Source organism: Bolinopsis microptera, chromosome 6 (genome assembly GCF_026151205.1).
Source record: "Bolinopsis microptera isolate Bmic1 chromosome 6, MBARI_Bmic_1.0, whole genome shotgun sequence".
NCBI lineage: Eukaryota > Metazoa > Ctenophora > Tentaculata > Lobata > Bolinopsidae > Bolinopsis > Bolinopsis microptera.
In genome coordinates this window covers 13,021,462-13,039,149 of record NC_087077.1, presented here as the reverse complement: position 1 = coordinate 13,039,149, position 17,688 = coordinate 13,021,462, and the positions used below count along the sequence as shown (strand labels likewise).

Genomic DNA, 17,688 nt, shown 5'->3' with positions numbered 1-17,688 from the left:
GGTTTAAAACATGAGTGATTGTTGGTTGTAAAGTGCTAAGTATTTTTCCTTCTTAAATGGCTATATAAAAAGGCTTGTTATATTAGCCGGAGTTTAGCAGCTCTGAAACAACCTTATGATAGAGCGCACAAATATAGAGCAGCTGTTATGAACAGTCAACTAATAGCCATTTAACGGCCGTGATCATGTCGTTACGATAATACATAATAGCCGTCTCAGCTTTTTTAGCCGGTTAATTAGTTTACCGGCTTACGCAGTGGGAGATTTATATTTCGCATCGTTTTGTCGTTTTAGAACCTAGAAATAGTGCTCAAAGCTGGCTTTGTGGTTAAGTTTTGTAGTTGAAAAGTGTTTTTAATGTAGAGTGGGAGCTCTTAGGATTTATAATTGGCATCATTAAGTCGTTTCAGAACCCAGAAATAGTGCTCAAAGCTGGTTTTGTGGTTAAGTTTTGTAGTTGGAAAGTGTTTTTAATGTAGAGTACTGGGAGCTCTGAGGATTTATTATTCGCATCATTTAGCCGTCTCATAACCTAGAAATAGTGCTCAGAGCTGGTTTTGTGGTTAAGTTTTGTAGTTGGAAAGTGTTTTTAATGTAGAGTACTGGGAGATCTGAGGATTTATTATTCGCATCATATTTTAGCCGTCTCATAACCTAGAAATAGTGCTCAGAGCTGGTTTTGTGGTTAAGTTTTGTAGTTGGAAAGTGTTTTTAATGTAGAGTACTGGGAGCTCTAAGGATTTATAATTGGCATCATTTAGCCGTCTCATAACCTAGAAATAGTGCTCAGAGCTGGTTTTGTGGTTAAGTTTTGTAGTTGGAAAGTGTTTTTAATGTAGAGTACTGGGAGATCTGAGGATTTATTATTCGCATCATTTAGCCGTCTCATAACCTAGAAATAGTGCTCAGAGCTGGTTTAGTGGTTAAGTTTTGTAGTTGGAAAGTGTTTTTAATGTCGTGTTCAGTGTTTTATAACTCCCGACATGGCTGCACAACAGTCTCCCTTAAGAACACTTCCCACTGTTAATACAAATTATCATTTACGATCGTTGTTCTACCAATCTGCCTTAATAAATTCGTTCATGAATTCATACACTGTAAGTGTAGACTGTATTATTAGTGCCGTACATTTGATTAGCAATTTACTGAACATGCGACTTAATTGTGCCATGATGTTGATAGTTGCCAAATTTCGGTAACAAATTAGGACTTAATTTGAGTTTACTGCACGCGCGATGAATAATTTGTGTTTATAGAGATCTGCGGCGCGTTATCAGGTTAACCAATGAAATCACGGCGTTTTCGTCACGTGACAGTCGAGTGTAGAGTGATTAATTATCATCCTGACAAGCTAGTGAACCATGAATTCAATTGTTTATTACTGGGCCGCGCTCAGCCTGACATTCCGTCGAATCTTTATGTTTAAGAACATAATAGCCTGAGGTCCCCAGGTAATGTCAATATGCAATACAAGGACTCGTTTATGCTGCATTTTCCGTTTAGTTAACCACATTGCATTTAATTTTTAAAAAAAAATTAAAACTCATTTGTTTTCTGTTTTTGTTCATCAGTTTCATTACCTTAAACAATTGTAGTGCGATGCACTACTTGGCTGCGCCGCGCATTTTCTCACAACCACATGCAGATCGACTCGAAATGCGAAGGATTGACATTGTGAATCAATTTGAACAATTAAACGCCCACGTACAAAAATAGAGCTTCGATTTCTTATAGCGATCGTGTTTATTCTTTAACGGGTGATACTCGTAAAATATTTGATTCAAGACCGTCGACGAGTTCAAATCGGCGCGCGTTCTGGATCTGGTATGGTTATAAACCTACCTTACTCGGGATTATTACGACGGGTTTATTAACGACCGGTTAAAATATGGTTCGGGAAAAATATGGCGAAATTGCTCAAAACCCACCACATTTTCCCGGTCGCCATTTTACCGGTGTCCAACCTTTCAATTTTAGATTCAAAAATTTTGTCTCAGATGTAAATTTCCTTATTAGAAATAAGCAAGCTTAGAAATTTTCGCATTGCTAGTAACGTTTTGGTAGTCTAGCACTCTAGAAAAGTCGTTGTTTTGAATTAGCATTAAATGTTTACGTGTATCAAATAACCATTATGACTCAATTTGTAGAAAATCTTCGAAAGAATGCATCGTTCACATTGTTTAGAATTATGAATAAATGACTGATGAAACTGATTTATGTTATTGACAGTTTTAATTAATTCAAGTTTTAATTTAACTGTTACTTTTACTTTGAGTCCTATTTCATTATGTAGAGATAGTCAATACCTGAGAAATTAAAATTTTGGCCTATTTAAATCAACTTTGACAATAAGGATATATGACAAGAATTGGGCAAAAAGGTGAATTTTTTGCAATTTTAGCCAAATGAAGTCGAAAAACCTACAACAAGTGTCCCAATAGTCTTCTTTAGTGAATATAAGACAACGATTAAAATATGAGCACCCATACCCCTTGGGAACCCTGAAAGCTGAGTCGGCGGGTTTATTAATGACCGGTGAAAATGTGGTTCGGGAAAAATATGGCGAAATTACCGTAAACCCGCTACTTTATCCCGGTCATAATAATCCCGAGTAAGGTACAAGTTTATTTGGCAATTGCAATAGTGGAATCTGGACAGTTTAAACTTTTACTTAACGAGTCCTTGACCTTGTCGATGGTGCACTGGGCCTTTTGGGCTTCCATCCTTCAGCTTCTGTCGGTTAAAATTATAATTAATCTTACTTAAGGCAATTAATCGACGCGCGGCTTTCATGGTTTAGTCTGTAATAAAGATCAAAATTCAAATTTGTATCCTTCTATAAAATTTGTATTTCTTATAATAACAGGTTGTTGTGTGTTTTTAATTAATTTATTATTGTTAAAAAGTTTATATTGAGAATTTTATACAGTAGTCTATAGACCAATTAAATTATTTACCGGTCACATATATATGCGGTTTTAAGAATTATATAATGACATTGAACGAACTTATTTATTGCGAATTTAAAGGATTGCTAGTATTTTATGTATTTGTTTTCAATTCTGCACGTTTAGGCAGTTGCTCTTGTGACCAGAGTTTTAGAGTTATATATATATATATATAATAACTAAGGTACCATATATTGCTTCATTGTATCTTATTGTTTCATTAAAATAATATAAATAAAAACTTGACTCATACCATATAATAACATACATTTAGTTGATAAAGTAAAAGACACTTGCGGCCAATTTACACGGTCTTTTGCTCAATGTATGATTTTGATCTTTTATGTCTATTTTTGCACTTTTTTTTGTATTAAATTGATGATTGTTAAAATTACCTATTATTTATCGTAGTGTTATCCGTTTAGTAGTTTGATCTAGTCAAGTTGTATTATTTGCTAAAATTTGTTAGACTCAATTGAAAGTAACTGTAACAGTGTCAGAATCGTGAAATAAATGTCATTTGGAGAAGTGGGATGGACTACAGGAGCAAGTGCATGTATCATTGGATCTGTACTCATTCTGTAGGTTGTTACTAAATTTTTTGTACACCTTTAGATGGATCATAATATTGTATTTAATCTGCAACATGTCTGTTACTTTGGATTGTATTGTTCACATTTATTGATTTGACCATAGTTAGGGAATTTTGTGCCTTTTGTGAATGAGAATAAACATTATTGATTGATTGGGAACCAGCTTTGTTTACTGGTTAATGTTTACTCAAGAATTTATACATACAATAATATATACAATAATTATATACCTAAATCCGCTAATAAGATTTCATTAATTATTGAATACAGGCGCTGCTTAGATAAATGCAATGCCTAGCAACCAACTCTTGCACTAAAAATAAGCTTTAAAACAGTCTGAAGACTATCCAGTCCTGTATAGAAAGTTAAAAGCCTAGTAGGCACCCGCTTAGCACTAACTAAAACTTCACTCACACTGAAAAACAAGCATTATCACACATGTACTGATAAATACACTCAATTGCGACTACAGCTGAATATCTGTCCCTCCTTAATGTAAAACTTTTTGTCCGGCTCCGCTAAAGCTTTAGCTCTCATGCTGGCAATCAGCTCCTTTCGGGCTTCCCGCTGCTCCAGTGATCTGTCAGGGCTCAAAAACACAGTCTTAAACTTGGCTGATTGTCGCAATTTCCGAGCGTTTGCTAAGACTTGATGTACGATCAAGGAGCTGGTCAGGCAGACTTTCACTGGGCGAGTACAGGTAGAAGTTTTCTTCTTGCCGAGTCGCACTACTTCCACCTTCGGTTTCTGCCCTATTTCCTCTAAAACCTCGCCGATTCTTACCTCTAACTCTTCCTGCTCCTCCTCCGGCAAACCGAAAACAAGAAGATTTCGACTACGGTCCTCTTCTGCGACTACGGTCTTCACAACATTTTTTAGGGCTTCTGGGCTCTATTATTATAGTACTTTTTTTTTTTTATCAATAAACTTTCAAATTGTTACACAAATACATCATTTTATTTCAAAGAAAATATCGCCGAATGACCTTACATGCCTTGATAAGTGACCGAGTGTAAACAAAATAAGGGACACCGAAACACCAGTTGACCAGTAAACTGATCATAGCAATTACATCGGGCCCTAAAAGCACCTATAAGTGAGTATAATGCTGCAACCAAGGCATGCTAGGTTTATTCCATTGAACTAATAAGGTTACAGCCTAAAATATAAATATAATAAATAACAATGTACCATAAATCATAATTATAAACACACTTTATTTAACATATTTTATTAATTATACTTTTTATCAATTTATATTTAGACAATATAGTTACATTAAGGTAAATTGTTTAACTGTCAGAGGATGTTATATGGTCGTTTAGAACTGTCCAGAGGTACTTAATTAAAACTAAACTAAATCCAAGTGGTTTGCAAAAACCTTCATGATTGTTGCAATTTAAGCTGTCAAACCAACAACGCTCCTCCGGTTTAATATCTTTTAATTTAATTGAAATGTTTTTATGGGCAGGTTGATAAATATGATTAGGAAATGGACGAAACCAACATTGTATGGATCAGGTGCTTTTAGGCATTTTCTCGAGAGCAGGTCTGCTATTACAGTACTTTATTATCTTTTTGCCTAATCAAGTCAATCACTTGCACTTGCCACTGAGCTACATTATCTTTGAATATAATTAATTATGATCAATCTTTGTTATAAAGAACCACTAACCTGCTCTACAAACATCCACTACTCCCAAAAACGACCACCCACCATTGCTGAATAGTCTTTGTGATTATGGCGCATTGTATGGGTTTATACTTTATATTTCTAAGATGAGTCCTTGCAGAAGTAAGCTGGTTCAAGAGAAGTATTGCCCACCCCTGATTTGTTTGAATCCAGCCATGCAGTTTTACGTCCGAACAAAATACGAGAAGCCTCCACCTATTCAAATTGTCAAAGAAACACTTAAATTGTCTGATGGCGGTATTGTTGCTTTTGACCATTTCGCTAACAACAAAGGTAAGTTTTCCTCAGGATTTGTTAGTTAAGAAAACATTAGAATAAAGATAGTTTTTATGTAATGCCAATCCTTTAGTTCATAGAATTATTGCATTATCTTCAGTAAATCATTTTTTGTCTCAGTTTTTATATCTAACATTTCATTTCAGGGTCTAAAGATAAGGATGATTACATTGTTGTTATTTCTCCTGGTCTGCGTGAAACAACCCATTCTGTGAAAATACTCACTTTGGCAAATTCCTTGTTGGTAAATGGATTTCCTAACGTCTTTGTTCTAAATTCCAGAGCCTCTTGTTCGGTAAGTCATGTAAAAGTGCTGTCTTAATGGCAGATGAGGATGAAAACATTTTTGTGATGTTACCACCAGTGCAGCTGCACTGCATTTAATTGATTCAGCAATGTTGGCAGTTTCGGGTCGATTTTATAGTTAGGTGAGCTTTTAATAGTTTGTAGGTTATGTTCAAGTGTTTCTTTTCAAGTTGTAATGGCTAATCTTGCAGATACCAATGACGAGTAAAATGATGACTTTTGCATGGGGAGATGGCAATCATTTGAATGAAAGTGTTGAAAACTTAGAATCAAGGTTCCCTGGAAAGAAAATAATACTTGTGGGTGCCTGCCTAGGCGCTATGAGTACAATCGATTACCTCAGCACTGAAGAAGCTAATCGTCCTTCGATAGGTATTGATATGTTTTTAAAAATTTGTTCGTTGTTACAGTATCATGTTCATAGTTTTCAAAATTTCTTTCTATAATTAGTTTGACATTAATTTTCTTAATTTTCTTAATTTTCTACTATAATTTTACTATAATAATACTACTATTTTCTACTATATTGATAGCAAACGAAACTTAAGTTTTAATTCTTATTTTATCAGCTGGAGCTGTGCTCCATTCCTGCAATTGGGAGCTTAAAGCTGATGCCATGAAATGTTCATCTGGCATCAATTATCAATTATTCAATAAAGGACTGGTTATAGACACACTTCATCGAATTGAGAAATCATATACTGAGGAAGAGGTAGGCTATCTGATATCACATTGCTAACTACAGTAAATTATTCCCAGGTAATCAAATGTCACCCAAGTTTGGTAAATAAGGTAATAAATTATAAAGGGTTTGCACTATAATTAAATTTAATTGAAATTGAACTGCGTTCCAATCATCAATAAATAGTTTAATTTTAGAGAGAATTAAAAGAAGAGTGGTATCAAGAGAAGGGCATTGACATGGAATATTTGAGGAAGTCTAAAAGTATATGGGATATCGAAGAGCGTTTTGTGGCACCCCTGATAGGAGTGTCCGGTGCAGACGAATATTATCAAAAGTAAGTTTCAGTTAAACAATTTCTCTTCGAACACACTACTATTTTCAATCGTAAATTACAGTCTTAGCAATATGAAGGCCTCATCAAATCAAAGTTTTACAACTTTGAGCTTTAATTTGATAGTGCAACTCTAAATTGTATCCCCTTGAAGTTGACTTAATATTGAAACTTTAAGGGTATCCCCAGTAAACAAGTGTCACAAAGTAAAGAAACCAGTGGTAGTGATAAACTCACGTGACGATTTCATGGCCCCTTTTGATCACTATAAGCTACCAGAGTTCGTGAAGAACCCAAATCTTGTGCTCTGGAGCACCGCTGCTGGAGGTCACGTGTGTTTTGTGGACGGTTTGTTTCCTGTAACAAACTATCTGGATAAAGCAGTGCCCGAGTGTGCAAAATTAATGTGTGACTTTGTTGAGGAGGGTGATGATGCGGATAAGTAAGAGCTCCTCAGTTTTCCCCTTTTCGGGAGACAGTGCCACCTATTTTGTGTGGAGCTAGACACCCGGTGACCACAGAAGATGGAAAAACACTCGAATACAGGCCTTTTACATGAACTTTAGGATTTTTAGGCGTGACACGATTGAATTTGTGTATTTTACAAGTTTAAACTTAAACTTTATAAGTTTGTGATTGATTGAAGGATGAAGCACTACTTACCTTGATTTGTAATTTATGCTTCCTTTTTATCTGCATGGTCTGCAAAGAATAATGTGTCAGTATTATCCTAATATGATATAAATGTTAAAGTTTTTATAATTATTTGTATATGGGCAATTCCACCGTGACGGACACCACGATTTTGCTGTTTTTTAAAGTTCAAACGAATGTTGTACTCGAGATGTTGTTTATTTATCAGCTCCAACTGTTTATTAGTCCACATTTAACCTTTCTACAGGTTGTGTGAAAATTTCAGACCCCTACCATTATTACTTTCTGAGATAGCACCCCTGTGACGGACGTGACGTAAATATGACACTTTTTTTGGGTGTCTACTCAGATGGTACCCAAATTTATCTCAAAAAGTTATCTATTGTATCTAATTTGGAATTACAATGATAGAAGAAGGTTTAGGGATTTCTGAGATGCCATTTTCTTAGAGATTGCTCAATTTTTGTTTGCGTGGCGCCATTTTCAAATTGTGACAGACGTGACTGTGACGGACACACGTTTTTTTTTCAATTTTTCTAAATCTTCCACTTGACACTTTTATCTTGTTCAGTGACATCTACTCTGTATTCATGCCAATTTTTAGGCCTCAAATACCCCCAAGAGGTCTGCAACAGCCAAAATCGTCCATTTTGGGCATACGCTAGGGTATCAGTCTAGGGACATCAATTATTTCTCTACTTGAACAAATTTATAACTCTGGTAAAACATTCATCACTGTTCAACGCATCATACTGTTGAGACCATCTCCTAAAAGTTTCATTACTTTAGTGTTTAAAATGTGGAAGATATTGAATTTTTACTTCAAAAATATGCGAAAATAGGGTTAAGTCCATTTTTTGTGCCTTTTACCTCTGAAAAAGTTGTAAGCAAATAAAATGGTAAAAAATCAGTAAATTAAATTATTGAATTGCATATGATGTTATTTGATAGTCTAGTCAACATGGTCAACACAATCCAACCTTATTTGACTTCTATTTGTCTTGGTTTTAGTCAAAATAATGGAAATATGGATAAAAATGGCTAAAAGTGAGCCGTATGCCCATATATGGGCATATACAAAATTATACATAACTCGGTCATTTTCTGTCCAATTTTTGATTTGACGACATAGTTTTGTTGAGGACGGCCTCAGCTTTAAGAAAAATGCCTTTAAAGTCTGTTTAAAGATTTTTTGGAGCATTTTCAAAAAAATGTGACGGACGTGACAAGTTGGGACCCCCCTTACAAAATTTTTTTCTTAAAAGATACAAGCCTGATAATTTCTACGGTACTCCCTTACCTTCAGAAGAGATAGGTTACAGTGGTTTTTTGAATATAAATAGCACTATGTGGCTCTGAAAAAACTTTTTTGCTTAATTTTGTGACAGACGTGACACCATCTTTGTGGAAATTTTTTAGAAAAAGTATTTGAGTAACGGTTTTGAAACTTTGCATAGCTCTCATTCTTATGCATATGCCTAAGTGTATGGAATTTCATAGAGAAATATTGCTGCATACCCAAACTATGGCCCTTTGAAAATTTGAACGATTTTTTTCATTTCCGAGTAGTGTTCCTTTGAATGAGAAAAATCAAAAGTTAACGCAATATGAAACAAAAAACTTTTGTTGACTTGTAAGGTTAAGAGTCTAATGAACATATTTTAACCAAAATTAGGTGCTTATCTTAACATTTTTCATTTTCACCAAGTGGAACCTTACCGTGGAATTGCCCATATGACTTCATTTATAAGAATATAATTTGCAGTATAAATATTGAGAAGAAATTTTTGAATGCTTTTAGTTGATTTTTCGTTTTGATTGGACGGCTCAGCCTCAATTGGGGTTGGATTACTAAATTATTATCATTTCCGTTGATTTTCACTTTGATATTCTCACTTTGACATTGTGATATTTTACTATTATATGACCAGATTAATATTGAAAGATAGAATTGATTAAAAAACAAAGATATAAGTAAAAAAACAGTGTCCATTTCCCGAGTCTCTCAACACCAACAATCTCATTTATTTGCATTCAAAAATTTTAAAGAAATATTTATATACTTGATAATATCTTATAACATAATAATATTGTTATTCTATTTTATTAGAATGACGTATGACAAGTTGTAGCCAGTCGATGTAGTTGTTTGACGAGATGTTACGATATGGCAAACATCATCAACCAAGCAGGTAATCTACTGTACACTCTCTTCTGCTTTGTTTTTTATCTTAGACTCTGTTTCGTGCTTTGTTCCAGGCCGATCTTTGTGCTTTTGTGGTATGTCAGGTATGTGTGAAGGTTTGCTTGCACGAAATTCGGTTCTGTCCTTGGTGGAATGTAAATTGGCGACTAATGGTGGATGATTACATTGTCCAGTGAAATGGAAACGGCATTGGTGGTTTAACAGAACAAATTAGCTTATAATTTGTTTGTTACCTTTAATTTCCTTCTCACATATTACACGACCACAGTTGCAGTGCAATCTAGGAAACCCACATTTTGGCGTATAATGAAGAAGTACCTGTTGCCATGATATCATACTTGATATGATCTCATATCACAACTAGTACATGTCTGCGATGTACTTCTATTTTAAGCCTTATTAACGATGACCACATAATTACTGCATATTACATAAATTACATAATTACACAAAAACATAATAAAAAGCACAACGTCACCATTTTATGACGTCACCAAAGTAAGGTCACATGTAAAATGTAACTAACTTCAGACGCGGAGCGGGTGTTACGGATAATAGAGTCACTAGTTGAACATGTTCCGGAACATATTAAACTTGAGTTAGATAGTCTCAGGGGATTGCTCAAGAGTCCGCTTTTCTATCAGTATCTCGACTATCACGACCTTCAGAAGATATCGGAGCTGACTGATTCGGTATGAGATTGAGCTTGCTGCTCTTGCAGAAGTTCTATGATTCAGTCGATAGTGCTTATAGCTCATGATGATTTTATTGTCTACAGTAAAATTTAAAACATTTCATCGTTTTTACCGATTTAGGTACAGATTTATCAGATTAATTGTAGCGTTTAGCTTTACTACAACAGTAGTTGTTACTTAATTGAATAAATCACTAACTAAATGACCCAGGGCCGGGATATAGAAGAGTTTTGTCAGACCGTTCAGAACTTGAAATTATCAGAACTCGACATGGAGATAGAGGAGTGCTCCAACATCAGCACAGACAATTGCAACCTTGGTTGGTGAAAATATTTTAGCATTCTTTCGTGCTCCGAATTGACTTTTCCTTACATTGGAAAAAAAATTTGGTAACGAAACTTCGAGTTTGATGCATTTGGAAAATAAAAAATTAGCGCAAAATTATTCTTGAAATCATAAATAGCAGGTTTGGCTTGGTAATTGATCATTGGGAAAACAGATCTACCTACTCGGAAACAGTTGTTAATCTGTTTGACATCTTTCAACCACATGTTTCGTCCGATTGTTATGGGAATCATCATGATTAGCTGCCAATTGATCAGATTTCCTGGTAGCCGCCCAAATTTTCGTGCATATTTCGTTACAATGATTTGCAACTTCAGAACACTCTGAAGTGTACAGCTAAAGTTTGAAAGCGTTATTTGTGGCCAATATCATATAACTTAGTGTCCCGCCGTCCGACAACTCTATGCGGCCTCTTAATTTATAATCTAACAAACAACATTTTGACATTGTATTATGTTTGCAGGTGAAGAGGAGGAGAGATGTGCAGGAGACACAACCCTGGTTAACTCTCCCTCTACCACTTTGAGACTGGGCGAGGGTCTATTACCTCTCCAGAGAGACGATAACTCTGATAATATTTATTTAAGCAACCAGGATCTTAGTAATAACTGGAAGAGAAAAGTCAGGTATTGTTCATAAATTCTAAAATATTATCATTTAAAGTTAAATTGTTTGTATAGTTTGTACTTCTTTTACATTATATTATATTACAAAATTGCACTAATAAAAAGCTTAAAATAACGAGTATCAATTTGCTACCAAATAATATATCACTCAAAGCAAATGCTGAATCTTGCGAGTCCATCTGAAATCAAATTTGCCACTCAAACAGATACCCTTTTTGCTTTATACGGAGCTTCGTTGATGGTAGTCTCCAGTTCGTGGATCCTCATATCCTGTTGATTTACCACAGCCTGTAGTTCCTCGGCGACGCCCTCACAGAAGTCAACATACTTTTCCATACTGTCGTCAGCAGTTTTGTTATGACTACTTACACTGAGTCTTGTATCGTCAATCTCGTATTTTCCAACTGTCTGATCAGCATTATTACTACTTTTTTCAAGTTGAGATACTTCCATAGAAAGGTCCCTGTTCTTCGTAGAAAGCCCTTCGCTAAGAGCGGAAAGGTTTTCTACCCTTGAGCCTAGTCTTGTGATTGAATTCTCTAAGTTGACAGACCTCTCGTGATATAGGCTACTGTGCTCCTCCAAGATCGAATTTTCGTCTGCCATAGACTGGAGTATTGAGTCATTTTGAGATTTCTCAGCTAGTGTGGATGTTACTTCTAAGCCCATTTCCGTCATCTTTGCAGACAAATCGTTGTTGTCCTGTTCCATGAGTTCTAGTATGTCGGTGAGTTCATTGATCTGCTGATTCTGTTTTTCGGATTCTTCGAACATTCTGTCGTAATTTCTTATTAATCGATCAATCAAGTCATCTGTTGCTTTTCTATCAAACCTAAAGCCTTCTTTTTCGAGTTGGTCTAGTTTTTGCTGAACGCCCTCAAACTTTTTAACGAGCTCGAGATGCTTGGCTTCCAGTTCGTTTGTAGTGGTTTGTTGGTGATGCAACTTGTCGTCTGCTGCCTTAGATAATTCCGTAAGTTTATAATTGTTTTGTGCCAGCTTGATATTTTCTGCCAGCATAGACTTGAACTCTTGTGCCTTCCTGTGGACGACTTTCGAAAGGCTATCAACCTTTTTAGCATTGATTGCAGCAACGTGGTTAAGTTTTCCTTGTGCATCCTTGCAGCAAGGAGAAGTGGGGACGTTTGATGGGGTTATGATTCTGAGAGTAACGGTAGAGTTGTTCTGGCTGTCACTCTGATGTGTTGATACACAGCAACCACTGTCCATCATCGTCACGGCCGGACTGGTAGCGAATTGGACACTTTTGGGAGTTGAATTCAGGAGTGGTTTTTCGATTAATGAGTTATTAATCGAATTTGTTTGTTCAAGTTCGGCTCTGCACTGAGCCTCTAGCGCTTCAAATGAATCATCAGGCTCTGGTGCAAATGATCGATCCTGCTGCATGCTATCTCTTAATGAGAATGAGAAACCACTGTCACCGCCAATTTTTTTAACTTGGAGCGAGGTTTGAGGTTTCATGGGTTCTTTTTTATCATCTGCGTTGCATTGTGCCTCTAGCGCTTCGAATGAATCATCTGGCTCGGATGCAAATGATATATCTTGTTGCAAACTTTTTCTTTGTGATATGATTCCGTTCGATCCGGAATTTTTATTTGGAGCCATACTATTTGGCCGCATGACGTTCGGTCGCATGCTTTCTGGCTGCATGCTATTACTTTTTGGCCGCATGCTATTTTGCCGCTTGAAACTTTGCCGCATGACTTGAATCATTTTTTTAGATGGCTTTCTCTCAGCAGTAGCACTACCAGTGGTACCAGCGTAAATGGGACCTTCGTATCTTCTGGCGTAGTAAGCTGGGAATGGCACATTAGGATCCTTAAAGTACTTGCTCTGTAATGTAAGGTCAGGCCTACACGATTTATTCATAATTTCAGTTAGTACATTTGTTTCCAATTCCCTTTTAGATGGAACATGGAATGAGTTGGCTTTCTGACCTTGGCCATTAGGTCGTGCAGCATAATTGATTGGACGTGCTGATTGATCATCATCAGCTTCCTCCTCGATCGTAGTTATATTTGGATTATGAGCCGCCATGAAATTGAAATTGTCTTTACTTGCGATTTTGAGCTTTCTAGACCAGCGCTTAAGATTCCTCGTAACCATAGGAATATGTCCGTCGTACGAATTGACCAACTTCTTAAAATCAGGGCTATAATCACTGGAACCCATTTTCGTTGCGGGCCTTTTTACCGTTCGAATAAAATCTATTTATCATAAAATGACTCACTGGTGATCATGCACCCTGAACGTAATTCGGTTAACAGTGGAATATCCGAATTATTATTATTATTAAACAGTGCATTTTAGATTAGAATTAAGATATATACCCGATATTATGGTAATTAATCGAATCAAAACGTTTAAAGAAACTAGATTTAAAACTTTTACTACATCATGCCTTGAATTGAAGCGGAACAAGTCTTGCAAAACAGTATCATTAAACGGGCACATGTCAAAGAGCAAGAATTGACAACGAAAACTAAAACGCTCCTTTATCAAGATAATTTCGTTTGCTTACAATAACATATTTTATCATTAGTTACGTTCTACAAAAAAAACTAAGTTTGACTTATCTTCTGTAAGCGAAATTCAATATGGGAAAGATGATAAATCAACGCCTAAAACTCTTCTGCTCCTTTATCAAATCAATTTTTTTAACAACATGCAATCTATCTACTACAGCTTATTTTGTCGATGAGATAGAAATCGAGTTTTGCCACTGTATAAAGATTTCAACTTCAAGTGTTACGGCATAAAAATGGAAGTCAACGACGTAACATATTGCTCCTTTATCAAAAAAACCTCAAGTTAAATAACGCCATCTATTTCAGCATCAAAAAAGAGACGATAAGCCTGGACAGGACACCGGGAGAGTCGCTAGGATTTGATGTGTGTGGGACTGACAGTGATGGTCCTGTCCGAGTTTTCGTTCGGAAAATAAAACCTGGCGGTCTCGCTGACAGGTTAGAATTACCAGGATTGTTTTAAATGAGTTATTCTCACAAAACGAAGGTCAACACCTCGATTAACTCATTAAGCAACAATCATTGTCATAATTCAAACTCTCATACTGGTATCAGTTTTGATAATAGAATACTTTCTTAATTCTTATCTTATCTATTTTATACTCAGTAAGGAAAGTGTTACATTGCACAGATATTTAAAGCTTAATAAAATGTTTTGACAGGGATGGAAGATTGGTTGAGAGAGATGAGATTGCGGCAATAAACGGGGAGTCAATTCTCGATAATGAGGGGGGACCTGAGGCTTTTCAACAGGTCAGAATAATTCACGTCAGGAATTTGCCTCGCATGAGATTTTGTAGCAGTTGTTCTAAAACCATATTACCATAAACTCAAGTTATTTATGATGCAGTGTGGTGCATGTCAAAGTATTGGGGGTAATTTATAAAAGCGAATAATTTCATCTCTCTCAGGTTATGAAAAAGTTGGAAGAACAGACGGAAACAGTGACCTTTACCATCAAAAGGAAGCTGATGGTAGAAGCGGATCCTCCGGCACTAACTCCAGCTATACCGGAAATAGAACTGAAATGGGAACGTGCTCCTAACCCTCTTTCTTTGGCCGGGAGGAAGCTTATCATTGAACCAGTGTGTTTAGTATTGCTGTGATGTTTTGCATTTATTTTTTGACTTCTTAACACAATCGATCATTTTGTCTCCTTATTAACAATTTAATGAATTGATTCCTAGGTATTCAACACTCTTTGTGAGATATTGATCCATTATTTAGAATAGAACGGGTCGCTGATACACTTAATATACAACTCCTTCAAGTGCGGATTTGTTTTGGAAAAATTTCCTTGCGCTCTTGTCTCCTTATCAACAATTTAATGATTTGATTCCTAGGTATTCAACACTCTTTGTGAGATATTGATCCATTATTTAGAATAAAACGAGTCACTGATACACTGTTTAATGTTTACACTTTACTGTTTAATATACAACTAACAAATCCTTCGAGAGCAGCTCTTCGTGACCAATCTTTTATAACCACAGGACGGTAGCGTATTACAGCCACTGAGTTGTGATATATGTAACACTGGAACAGGTCTAGGGTTTGGTATAGTGGATGATGTGTATGGTAATGTGAGAGTCAACACTATTCTTGCAGACAGTCCTGCAGCTAAGGTTGGTTTAAATTGTGAAAACATCGTTAAATTTCATGATTATGGTTACTGTGTATATGGAAGACACCACTGAGCTGGTGACGTCACTGAGCTGGTGACGTCACTGAGCTGGTTACGTCACTGAGCTGGTAACTTTGAGGCATGGAATATTCCACATCATATTGTGGAGATGAGAATGTAACATTGACCAGCACCTGGCATATAATAGATAGTTAGAGAGTGGTTGCGACATTTACTCGGCACTTTCGCAGTTTCAATGAAAAGACCGTATTTTTATTGCTATCTCTAATGAACAACGCAGCAATTTAGCTCTGCAGAGTTATCATACACAGTTACTAACTATTAGTTAAATGCGATAACTTAGATTACAAAGGAAGTGCTCTCACCTCGGCCGATAAAAATTCATAATTACAATAGAAATTCACTTGTATTGTCAATAAGCTCAACAATTTAAAGGCCGTTTTCGCTGTTTTCCGGTGTTGGTATTTACCCAAATATTTCCCATATTTTACCCTGGCCGATTTCAGGACTGTAAACTGCAACTGCAAGACATAGTACTAGAAATAAACGAGGCCATGGTCCGTGGTCTGAATCAGCAGCACGTAGCCCGGCTCCTGCAGTGTGCTTCTCCCAACGTATCACTGCTCATAGGCAGACCTGTTCAGTTGGTAAGTTGGGCGAGGGAAGTATCACTTCTCATAGGCAGACCTGTTCAGTATCACTTCTCATAGGCAGACCTGTTCAGTTGGTAAGTTGGGCGAGGGAAGGCTGCGAGAAAAAAAAAACCAAAAAGGGGAAGGGTGGATCCAGGATCATTAGCTATTCTAGCCACGGTTGGCGAAAAGATCTTTCGGTTTTCCTTATTGGACATTGAAACGAACGATAATCTCCTTTTTTAAACTTAGAATTAAATATCCATCTATTTATATGAACAATTTTCACATTCCCATTTCCAAATAATGTTTGGAGTTGGATCACAGGTAGCGAATATATTTATAGTTTTATCTAATTTGATTAAATCAGATCGTAAGTTAGATATATACTATGTTTAAATTGATATTCATTGTTTCACATCACTCTTGAATTACGGATGCAAATTATGCAATAATTACGTTAAATTATAATCTAAATTCCATTTGATATGCGTATGTAACGCGCCTTATATTTTTAATTTTTTAAAGCTATTTCTAGCTGAGTTGTGTTCTCAATGATATAGTCTTATGGTAGGTATGATATATAATATAACTGGAAACGATGTAACAGGGTCAATATATTTTAATGTTGCCATGGGGTGGCAAGTCCCCACTCCCCATACATCGTAGTCCAATAGTTTCATTGCGTCACAATATTATGAGACTTTATTTGTACGTGACATATGTGTATTTTGATCTAGCACTATAATTTGTTTAGAATGTTATGCTGAGACAAGAAACACACGTCAATCAGCTGATAAATTATGCTACAAATTTTGTAAGGAATAAAGCGCATCTTAATGTTTGACTGAACAGTTTCAAAATAGCATAATATAATTCATAGGTTTAAAAACAATACGTTTTAAGCTCTGTAAAAGTTGTATCCAAATTGTCCGCATTCCTCATCCGGCTATTCTCTCCGAAAGGCACAAACTACGGCACTAGTCCCACTCTTGTAATAATAAGCGCATCCATGCTTCTGGAACTTTCCCACTTCAATCTTATTGTGAACATTGTAGTTTGTCGAGCTCCGGACTTCCTTATCGTCCGTCAGAAATCTTCCACAGAGATGCTGGTTTAGAGTGTTGTGGTGCATTGAGTTGAACATCCGCTTGCAAACTAGTTTCACCGAAGCGTCATCCTGGTACTTCATCCTCTTATTGCAAGATAAACTCTTGGTGTTGGCAATCCTTTCGCTCTCAGACTGAGCGATTTTCTCAAGATCCGGCGCAGGGTCTGGAAAGAAATTCTTGATGTGTTCGGTGCAGGTTCCGCTAGAAAGTTCGAGGTTGTTGGGTTTATCACGTTTGGCACAGTCACAGAGAACCGCTGGCAACAAGAAGATGAAGATTGGTATCATCATGAGCTTTCTTCCCTCTGAAACCTACAAAAGATAGTGAAATAGCTTCTGAGAAAGAGTTAAGTTACTAAAGTAATCTGCGGATGTGACTACTATGAAGTGTTG

General features: G+C 36.2%; 2 protein-coding genes across 2 annotated transcripts in view; both read left to right on the top strand.

Annotated features, from left to right (window-relative positions):
• Nucleotides 1–5,016: 5,016 nt before the first annotated feature.
• On the top strand, nucleotides 5,017–7,607 carry LOC134816885 (phospholipase ABHD3-like). Its single transcript, XM_063825886.1, has 7 exons — nucleotides 5,017–5,090; nucleotides 5,335–5,507; nucleotides 5,657–5,805; nucleotides 6,008–6,188; nucleotides 6,386–6,528; nucleotides 6,696–6,835; nucleotides 7,011–7,607. The coding sequence occupies exons 1-7, from the start codon at nucleotides 5,023–5,025 to the stop codon at nucleotides 7,276–7,278; spliced, it is 1,122 nt and encodes a 373-aa protein (XP_063681956.1). The 5' UTR covers nucleotides 5,017–5,022; the 3' UTR covers nucleotides 7,279–7,607.
• A 1,979-nt stretch (nucleotides 7,608–9,586) lies between these two features.
• Nucleotides 9,587–17,688, top strand: part of LOC134816300 (multiple PDZ domain protein-like) — a 54,905-nt gene continuing 46,803 nt past the window's right edge. Inside the window, exons 1-9 of the mRNA XM_063825079.1 lie at nucleotides 9,587–9,678; nucleotides 10,224–10,384; nucleotides 10,598–10,706; nucleotides 11,196–11,358; nucleotides 14,214–14,345; nucleotides 14,570–14,660; nucleotides 14,819–14,992; nucleotides 15,401–15,532; nucleotides 16,059–16,199. Of these exons, the coding sequence (XP_063681149.1) occupies nucleotides 9,654–9,678; nucleotides 10,224–10,384; nucleotides 10,598–10,706; nucleotides 11,196–11,358; nucleotides 14,214–14,345; nucleotides 14,570–14,660; nucleotides 14,819–14,992; nucleotides 15,401–15,532; nucleotides 16,059–16,199 (1,128 nt within the window). The 5' untranslated portion in view covers nucleotides 9,587–9,653. The remainder of the gene's footprint in view (nucleotides 9,679–10,223; nucleotides 10,385–10,597; nucleotides 10,707–11,195; nucleotides 11,359–14,213; nucleotides 14,346–14,569; nucleotides 14,661–14,818; nucleotides 14,993–15,400; nucleotides 15,533–16,058; nucleotides 16,200–17,688) is intronic.

Bases quoted from the DNA above. Each gene is read 5' to 3' on its own strand.
- LOC134816885 (XM_063825886.1), top strand. From the start codon at position 5,023: ATGATTAGGAAATGGACGAAACCAACATTGTATGGATCAGGTGCTTTT. The intron at 6,189-6,385 runs GTATTGATATGT...TTATTTTATCAG, and splicing joins AGCTAATCGTCCTTCGATAG to CTGGAGCTGTGCTCCATTCC. The intron at 6,529-6,695 runs GTAGGCTATCTG...GTTTAATTTTAG, and splicing joins AATCATATACTGAGGAAGAG to AGAGAATTAAAAGAAGAGTG.